This window comes from Monodelphis domestica, chromosome 1 (assembly GCF_027887165.1).
Source record: "Monodelphis domestica isolate mMonDom1 chromosome 1, mMonDom1.pri, whole genome shotgun sequence".
NCBI lineage: Eukaryota > Metazoa > Chordata > Mammalia > Didelphimorphia > Didelphidae > Monodelphis > Monodelphis domestica.
Genome location: NC_077227.1, coordinates 94,379,403 through 94,389,204, shown reverse-complemented (window position 1 = coordinate 94,389,204; position 9,802 = coordinate 94,379,403). Strand labels below are relative to the sequence as shown.

General features: G+C 40.5%; 1 protein-coding gene across 2 annotated transcripts; it reads right to left on the bottom strand.

Annotated features, from left to right (window-relative positions):
* Positions 1-1,410: 1,410 nt before the first annotated feature.
* Positions 1,411-8,931, bottom strand: PRDX3 (peroxiredoxin 3). 2 transcript variants are annotated; one of them, XM_001367935.5, is made up of 7 exons: positions 8,809-8,931; positions 7,255-7,387; positions 6,418-6,559; positions 5,692-5,827; positions 5,186-5,289; positions 3,702-3,867; positions 1,411-2,277 (listed from the first exon to the last, which is right to left on the bottom strand). In XM_001367935.5, the coding sequence occupies exons 1-7, from the start codon at positions 8,842-8,844 to the stop codon at positions 2,224-2,226; spliced, it is 771 nt and encodes a 256-aa protein (XP_001367972.1). In that variant the 5' UTR covers positions 8,845-8,931; the 3' UTR covers positions 1,411-2,223. The 2 variants fall into 2 exon arrangements, with proteins under 2 accessions (XP_001367972.1, XP_007478982.1); XM_007478920.3 differs by lacking the exon at positions 8,809-8,931 and adding an exon at positions 7,512-7,592.
* Positions 8,932-9,802: the final 871 nt, after the last annotated feature.

The following is a 9,802-nucleotide window of genomic DNA, read 5'->3' as shown; positions in this document are numbered from 1 at the left end:
TCAAGGATCCCACAGGAAGTCTAGAAGTAAAGAAATAATTTCCCCCTCGATCTCCTTACTCTCCAAGGTAATACCAATGCTTATTTCAAGGAAGGTGGCATTTGGGAGAAAATCCCAAGGAGTAGAAAAAGAGGAAGTCCTCATTTATTAAGAAGGATTTGCTAGAGAAGGATGATGGACCAGTTGAGTCCAGAGTAGATGCAGGATCACAGATGACAGACTCAGAACTGGACATTGTGACTTTTAAAGTCATCTAGTCCAGTCTCTTCATTTTAAAGAGGAAACTGAGGTTCCGAGAAAAGGCCCTAATTTGCACAAGGTAACACAACTGGTAAATGATAAAGCCAGAGTTCAAACTCTGGATCTTTCACTACAAATAGTTCTCTCCCCCCTGGATCCTGCGTAGAATGGCTACTAAATCGTTTACTGGCCCTTGGTCCAAATGCGCTGATCCACGCCTTCTCCCCTCCGGAGCCATCAGGGGATGAGGAAGCTACTCCTCGCCACCATCCTGTCAGCTACTGCCGTGCTGTGGCCACAAGTGGTGACCGACAGGGTGATCCCCAATGGGGCCGCTCTCAAGATGCAAAGCGCACAGGTGCTGGGGGTGGGGGTGACGGTCTCAGCATGCATCAGGTTCTGGCGAGTCCCATCCTGTCCCAGATCGACCTTTGCTCCAGAATTGGCCTTCTCGGATCCTGAAGCGAAGCTCCGCTCCAGGAGTCGCCTCCCCAAATAGCTCGGTAGCTGGGAAGCCCGAACCGGAAGACCAAGCCACAAGCACGGGGAGGCAGGGCAGCCCCACGAAGTTCAGCCCCTTTCTCTTCACTCCTGCTCCTCCTATCTCCCTTGGGGGCGGGGCCCACAGGCCTCCCAGGGCTTTATCTTTGACCCCTAATCGGCTCCCTCACTGAGCCTCCAGTAAGTGGTGATTTGGTATCTTTACGCCCCAGAGCAAATTCTGCCACGCGGAGAGCCTCCACGTGGTCTGGTACGTGCTATTCTACACCCCGAGCACTTTGCTACTCTAACTCAATACTGCTCAGTGAGTGTTCGGAGGCCCCTTAGTTCACCTACTCCATCCCTCTAAGATACACAGCAGTATCCCTCCATCCCTCTAAGATACACAGCAGTAGTTGTCCAGCCTCTGCCTGATCTCCTGGGAGGTCCCCAAGGGGCAGCCCTGTTCCACATCTTCTTTGGATGTCTGAGTGTGAGCAAGAGGAACGCTGGCTTCCATTCTGTCCCCAGAGCTAGGGTGGGAAATTTTGAGGGAGTGGACAGCACCTTCCTAGAAGTGCTTCCCAGCTTTGAGGGCTGTCTGAAGGCCATCTACTTGGACCCTGGCTCCCCACCCCCACCCTGCCCTTCTTCCTCTCTTGGGCAGTTAAGGAGTTAATAGCATCAAAATACTTTAAAATATTTTTATTCTTGATCAAAGGAATACACAGAGTTATTCTTCAGGAAGAAAAATAAATGTTCAACAATCATTTCCAAAACTGCATTATATGCAACTTGGAGATTCAACAGATATCCTTTATAATTACATTAAATAGTATTTGAAATGTATCAAGACAAAGTTAACTTAAACATCAAATAATGGTGAAATGAACCTCTGAATTAAAAATCTCTAATCTGCCCACCATGATTAACTAGGATAATTTACAACTGTAAGTGCTGGATTTTTTAAAACAAAATATAAGACCTCTGAAGTTATCTCTCATCACAGGACATTCACTTTATGGAGAAAAAATGACTATAGTTTAATTAAAAATAAAAACTGCAGAGATAGTTAAGGGAAAAGTTATAACTGTTTACCTGTAACTCAAGACCCCCAAGGCATCTTGCTTAAATGTTTGTCACACCAACTTTTGTGCATAGAGGTGATGAAAAATTCCTTTAGCCTATAAATTCACGAAGGGAGCCTTTATATTTGAAAGAGGATGTCAAATATATAGGAAGTGCAATTTATAAAAAGGAACTATGCAAAGATCTGTTACTAAAGGAATCTTTGAACTAACAATAACCACTAAGGTCAAATAATTTTTAGGGGGGCAGTTGTATGAAAACTGAGCATTTGGGGGTGATATTCACAGACACAAGCATAAAGTGTATATATTCTACACTTCTATATGCAGTAAATTTCTTGCAAGTTATTGTAGATTCCAATTTGTGGTTTCTTCATAATTTAAAGTCATGCAGGTCTTCAATACATGGAATAGTTTATTTATTCACTTTCTCAAAGTACTCTTTGGAAGCAGTAGGAGATGGCTTGATCTGAAAATACACAAATTTTGGTTATACAATTAGAACTTATTGAGAATTTTATGTTCCCCCAAAGATTTAAATTTCAAACTTTTAAAAGGTGATTTAGAAAACATTAAAAATAGTCTACCTTATACCTATCAGATCAACAAAAAAGGAAAATGACAATTTGGAGGGACTTTTGGGGAAAAGGTACACAAATATACTGTTGATTTGAGCTATGAATATGTCCAGCCATTTTGGAAAACATTTTAGAATTATGCTTAAAATGTTATAAAACTGTGACCCAGCTAAACCATTTATCAGACCCTGCCTCCTCACCTAGAAAAAACAAAAACAAAGAAGAAAAAGTATTATGGAAAACAACAACAACCAAACAATATTTATAGCAGCTTTTTGAATGGTAGCTAAAAATTGGAAATTGAAGGGCAGTCTTCCTAAGGGAATTGCTATTCCCTTAGAAATTGTGCTATAAGAAATAATGACACAGACAGCTTAAAGCAACCTGGAAAGATTTTTATAAACTAATATAGAGTGAAGTAGGAAGAACTAAGAGAACAATTTATAAAAGAACATCACAGAAAAAAAGTCTTTCAAAAAATTTAATAACAAACAGAATGAAGATGAAACACTACTAACTTTTTGAGAGAGGGGAGGAACTCGAAATGCAGAAAGAGACATACCTTTTTGGACATGGTTAAATGGGGGAATCTGTTTGCTAGATTATGCAGAGATATGTTAAGGGATTCTTGGAAATTTGCTAAATGGGAATTGGGGGTGAGGGAACAGTGGGAAGAGCAAAATTAAAAAAAAAACTAGTTACTTGAATGATTTTTAAAATTTGAAAAGAAAAATAATAGCTTAAGATAAAGAAAACTACATAAATATATTTTTTTAATCCCTTACCTTCCCTCTTGGAGTCAAGACTCCAATACTGTGTACGCACAATACAAGGCAGAAGAGCGGTAAGGGCTAGGCAATGGGGGTTAAGTGACTTGCCCTGGGTCACACAGCTGGGAAGTTTCTAAGGTCAAATTTGAACGTAGGACCTCCTGTCTCTAGGCCTAACTCTCAATCCACTGAATCACCCAGCTGCCCCTACATCAATATTTTTTAAGACACAGGGAATCCTGCTCTTGTGATCCATAATATAATTAATGATCAAATTCAATCATTTATATACAATGTTACTTTCCATTCTGAGCATTTGTTCTGAAGCCTTACTTTCTTGCCCTTATAGACTTTTCAGGGCAGAGTTCCTGGCAGCAAAGAGATCTATGATTCTCTTGGTTTACTTCCCAGCTGTGTAACCCTGGGCAAGTCACGTAACCCCTACTGCCTACCCCTTACCACTTTTCTGCCTTGGAACCAATAAATAGTATTGATTCTAAGGTGGAAGGTAAGGGTTTAAAAAGAAAAAAAAAACCTGAACATACCGTAGGTGAATCTGGTGTCCAATTTGCTGGACAGACTTCTCCATGCGCTTCCACAAACTGGAATGCCTTCACCAAACGAAGAGTTTCTTCTACACTTCGGCCCACAGGGAGATCATTGATACTCATGTGTTTAATAACTCCATTAGGGTCAATTATGAAGAGACCTCTGCATTTAAAAAGTTACCTATTAGTATTCTGGCAGAGAAGAATTAGTCTCTCAGAAATTGAGTTTTCCTTGCCCCACTGATGCCTGAAGTTTGCAGTCCTTTAATAAATATTTGCGGAGTGGCTAATATATGCAGGATATGCTTCTAGTAGGAAATTACAATAGGTGGTTATTGCAGAGAAAAGAGGTTTTGAGTCATCCATAGAGATTACAGTAGAAACCAGGGGAGTGGATGAAATAACAAAATAAGGAAATATAGCAAGAGGGGAGAAGACCAAAAACATAACCTTGGGGAATACCTTTATTTAAGGAATAAATCAGTCATTTGGAATGAAAAGTGAAGAACTAGGAGAATTACAGAATAGAAAGGAAGCATGGTACAGTGCAAAGAGCCCTAGAGTTATCCAAACATTTGGACCAGAGTCTCAGCTCTGACACTAGTTCTTTGGCCTTAGAGGTCTCATTTAACATGTATTCAATTAAAATTTATTAATTATCTACCAATGCACACCTCACAAGTGGCAGTGCTGCTTGTGAATAGAATGCCTGAGTCAGAAAGTTCCAATTCTGAGCTCCAATTCTCCCTTAGACATTTACTACCTGTGTGACCTGGGAAAAATCACTGAATCTCTCTCCTCCTCAGTTTCTTCATCTGTTAGAATAGGGAAAGTGATAACACCTTCCTTCCAAGGTTATTGTAAGGATTAAATAAGAAAATGTCTGTAAAGTACTTTATAAACCTTAAAGAGCTTTATAAATATCAGCTGTGTTTTTAAAAACTGTAAATATCAAAGTATAAAAAACAAGCTATTATTATGGAATAGTAACAATACTGCCATCTTACACTCATCTAGTATTTTAGAGTTTTCAAAAATACTTTCATGAACATTATCTTATGTGATCCCCACACTAAAGCTATTTTCTTCCATGAATTCTTTCTTGATACAAATCACATCTCATCAGGGAGGGGGAGCTCCTTTGAACCTTTATGGCATTCATTTATAGCATTTATCTGATTCTGCCTTGTATTGGTTGTTGCTTCTTATTCTTCCCTACCAAGTAAGCTCATTCTCCATAGCACATAACACTGTTGAATGAAATAAAATTTTTAAATATTAGTACCCATCTCCCAGGGCTATTGTGAGGATAAAATGAGATAATATTTGCAAGTACTTTGCAAATCTTAAAGCATTATATAAAGCTACCTTATTGTCAGCAATAATAGTAATGATGTATGTTTTACAATGTATTACCAAGTTCTAGTTTTGTAACACTAAGTGGTACACACATATTAAAGTTAACAAGTAAAAGGTCTTACCTTAATGCCAGGCCAGGTCCTTCAAGCAGTACACCATAGTCCCGGGAAATTTGTTTGGTTAAATCTGATAGGAGTGCAATATTCATATGGCCTAAGCCACCACTCTAATTAAAATGTAAAAAAATTATTCTTGATATTAGAATATAAAGTATAGTTTAAAAACAAATATATTATTAGACAGGAAATCCTTCCAGTTGGCCTCTATGTATAACCTTCCTTGTCAAAATACTATTGGGTAATGGTGTGACTTAGCAGTCTTGGATAAAACTATCAGACCTTGAAAATCACATGACCTCAAAAAGATAATGATCAGCTTATCTGTTTGACTTTCTGAGAGTTCCATAAGTGACACTAATATTGTCAACAGATTCTAATAGATAGTTAAAAAAAAAAGATTATAGTAACAATCCTGCTAGATTGGTATCTTGGGCTTTTTTACTTTCTCCATATCTAGGTCTTTTGAGGACTATTTGGGTAGTGGTGAGATCCATGGTTCAGTCTTATACCTTTCTTGGTGTATTTATCCAGGCAAGATGGCTAAATTGGGAATCCACTGAAACAGCAATCACTTCACAGTTCACATCATGAAATTCGTTAGCTTTATCACTAAAAGCAACAATTTCTGTTGGACATACAAATGTGCTAGAAGGGGGAAAAAAGATGATTAGGGCAATCTTATACTGTATCTCCATTAAGTCAGAATTTGAATACAGGTCCTCTGACACAAATCTGGTACTCCTTTCTCCATATTATACTGTCTCCCAAAGTTTGGAGAAGCTCCTCACCTTCTAGAAGGTTTTTCACTAGCTTATGATTTACCTGGTCACAATAAAGATCATCTATGTTTTACAACTCTATTAGTTTATGAAGTTGTGAAGTGTGTTTTGGTGGATTAAAGGACCACATTAATGAAATCTTGGATCATTTGAAGTAATGAAGACATTACATATACATTTTACATGAATAAGACAAGTATTTAAGTGTTAGAGCTAACTAGAACAATAACCAGAAATAGATATTTTTACAATGATTTTCTGGCATATACAAATTCATCTACTTTAAAACTCTAATTGTTGTGGAATGATTCTCATCTCCAAATATAATAGGCAAGGGGATTCAAGATAAATACTCATAAGGAAAAACTCTGGAAAATATGAAAAGCCTATAAATAGGATAGAGGAGACTCTCTGCTTGAAAACATAACATAAAAGCATTATAAAAATTATACTCACAAATCCAGAGGGTAGAAGAAAAGTACCAAATATTTGCCTTTAAAGTCATCAAGGCTTATTTCTTTGAATTCTCCATTGACAACAGCTGTACCCTTAAAATGTGGAGCATGTTGGGTGACAGCAGGCACATAAGCTGAAGCACCTTTAAAATATGTATGTATATAAAAAGCATTATTAGAGATCTGAGTTCAAATCCCTTCTCTGACAATTTGCAACTCACTTAACCTCAGTGATATTAGTTGATTAAATTAATTAACTATTACTTTTAATGCAAAGTTTCAGCTCAGGACAACTCTTCCCTCCACAAGCATGGTTATTGGATGAAGCTTTTGAAAGATTTTCCAAGGTATTTAAACTCAAACTTTTTAGGGATTTTAAACATACTTTTGAATTAAAAAAGACAGGATTGGATTAGATAACTTTGGAGGTTTCTTTCAGGTCTAAACTGATGCTAGTAAGGGATCAGTGTGTGCTAGGTACTGTCCTAAGTACTGGGGATAAAGACTAAATTTATGTTAAACTGCTCTTGCGCAAGATAGATTCAGTTGTGATATATTCATATGTGCACATTTTCAAAGGCATTTAAAAATACTTTATATTTCTGAAATTTGGTTGTAGCAAAGCTCATAGCCTATGGCATAAAATATGAATCTCACAATGAATTTCTATTTTATATTGAATACGATGGATATTTGCAAACATTTCCAATATAAGTGACAAAATCCTGAACCATAAAACATTATAGGGTTCAGTTGCTCTCTACACCAACAGTGGTATCTAGAAATGTGTCACTTTTTACTTTTGCCCCAACAATGGAGGTTAATGGAGAGGACTTACTGGTGCTGAAGGCCGATGATTTTGGACTGGCAGCACTTGTGAGTACTACGTTGGCTGGGAATTTGTTTCTGGTAGCAACAGGCCTAAAGGCTGCAGAAATTCCCAAGGGAAAGGAGCTCACATGCCGAGCAACCTATTAATGAAATATTATTTTTTCTTATTGTAAATTAAGAAAAACACAAAAAAATCTTATTTTGTTGTAGGGTTAGAATCAGGAAACTGGGAGTAACATAGAAGAGAGACTATAAGGGACCTACCATCACTAAATGTCCCTGGACCCAAAGAACAATTCCAATTAGTAGAGAAGAGCTTAGCATTCCTCAGTTTTCTTAGCTTTTAACATCTTTTCACCGGAGGAAAAGGGAGAAAGGAAAGGAACTTGTTATAAAAGTGGTTTGTTGTTGTTGCTTAGTCCTGTTCTACTCTGTGACCCCATCTGAGGTTTTCTTGACAAAGCTACTAGAGTGGCTTGCCATGTTTGCCATTTCCTTCTTTAGCTCATTTTACAGATGAGGAAACTGAGGGCAAATAGGGTTAAGTGACTTGCCCAAGATCACACAGCTAGTAAATGTTTGAGGTAAGATTTGAATTCAGGAAAATTAGTCTTCCTGATTCCAGACCTGACACCATCTAATTGCCCCTAAGAAAAGGGGTAAAACATTACCAATCATCAGTGCCAGCTAATTCAGCACTCTGGTCTAGAGCATTTGTGTTATATTCTGAATGAAGGTCTAGTCCTAAACAAACAGTTTTAATTAGGAAAAGAAGACAAGCCCACTCCAAAGTTCCCAGTTTCATCTGCCTGAACTGGGCCACTGGATGAGACCCCCTGTGCTGCCCACAGCCTAGGTGCCATATAGTATAATGTCTGCCCTATACCACCTGCTGAACCCTGCAAATGGGTGAGAAAAGGTCAGGCCTTTGAAAAGTTGACCTATCTGGGCTGTCCCTTGCAAAGGGTCACTAGCTGCAATTAAGGACTGAAAGGAGAGAGCAGCAGCTGTATATTGTGTCCAGAAAAGGGAAGGGGAAGGAGGGAGGGAGGTAAGAACTCGGAAACTGGACTATGAGAACTGAAGAAAAGCAAGATTGGGGTGGGATGGCCAACTGGGAGACCAAAAGGAAGGCCTGGGCGCACAGGCATTGCCCAGGCGCATGGGGAGGAATGAAGTGGAGGCGGGGGAGGGGGAACGGCCACTACTTTAAGGGCTGGAGGGATAGAGAGAAAAGTCATTGCTCTGCGAGCTAGAGGAAAGGCAAGAGGGGAAATGCGGGACACGTTGGAAGGAGGGGACGGGCAGGCCTCAACAAAGAGCCAATCTCTGTGGCAAGCAGACAGGCAGGCAGGCAGGCGGCTGAGTGGCACAGAAAGTCTCTTATCTAGTGGCTCGAAGCATGCAGGGATCCACACGATCCTATTTGCAGCCAGGCCCCGGGGCTGGACATTTCTCCAAGCTAAAGAAGGAAGCGAGGAAGGCGGTATCCGTCCTGTCCGGCAGAAGACACCAATTTCGGGGGCCTTGCCGCCTCCGCCCCTCGCCCCAGGCCACTTACCGAAGCCCGAAGTAACCTTCCCAAGGCCGCCGCCATCTTCCTAGCGTGGGGAGAGCAGGCGAGCAGCGGGGAAACCTAAGAGAGGCGGGATAGGGGCGTGGTTTGGGGTCAGGGGCGGGGCCAAGGGATGCCGGGAGGTGTGGCCCCGGGAGAGCTCAGATCCCCTGAGGCCAGACCAATAGTTAATTTCGGTTAGTGCTAGAGAAGGCGAGGGTCGGAGCGTAATCGCGGGATTGCTGGGAGGGCTCCGACTCCGGATAAAGTGTTACAGTCACCTAGTGAGGACCAGAGAGGGGGCAGGGTGCATTCCATCCTAAAACCGGAACGGGGAAGAAGGAGTATGGTGGTTTCAGCACCCTGGAGGTGGGGCTGACGTGGAAAGATAGCCCAGGCCTGGGGAGCAGGTCCAGTGTCTTGGGACTGGGTTGAAGATTAATTGGATGAACCTAAAACTGGAGACAGAGAAGGGGGGCGGGGAATAGTGAAGCCATTTCCCGCCTTTCCCCCCCTGAGCCGCCCATTTCAACAGTGCTTTCCTTATCTTCAGTCCCCTCTCCTTCCCGAAATCTTCAGGGAGTTCTCCAACTCCCCTTATCTTGCGTTTTTCAGGCCCCAACACTACCTGCTGCCTACTTTTTTGACCATTTTCAGGACTGCAGACTCTCCCACACTGTAGCACTCAATAAATGTTCGGCGAATTGAATTGTATTATATTGCCCTTTCATTGTTAACCAGACAGCGAATTTTGCTTACCGAAAAGATTATAAAATCAATCTGCCAAGCACAGCTAAAGCCTCCTGTGGGGATATAAAGTATATCTTTCAATTATATACTTCCATAACTTGTTTAGCCATTCCTGTTTTTCTCCACCTCCAAAAAAAGCACATTTTATACATTTTGTAGAGGCAGCTGGGTGACAGTGGTTAGAGTATTGATTTTGGAGTCAGAAAATCCCGAGTTCAACTTAGCCTCAGATACTAACTAGCTGTGTGAA

Coding starts and splice junctions, on each gene's coding strand:
- PRDX3 (XM_007478920.3), bottom strand. CDS start 7,571: ATGCTAAGCTCTTCTCTACTAATTGGAATTGTTCTTTGGGTCCAGGGA. Junction 5,828..6,417: donor TTCTTCTACCCTCTGGATTT/GTGAGTATAATT, acceptor TCCCCCTTCTAG/CACATTTGTATGTCCAACAG. Junction 3,868..5,185: donor GGACCTGGCCTGGCATTAAG/GTAAGACCTTTT, acceptor TTTTAAATGCAG/AGGTCTCTTCATAATTGACC.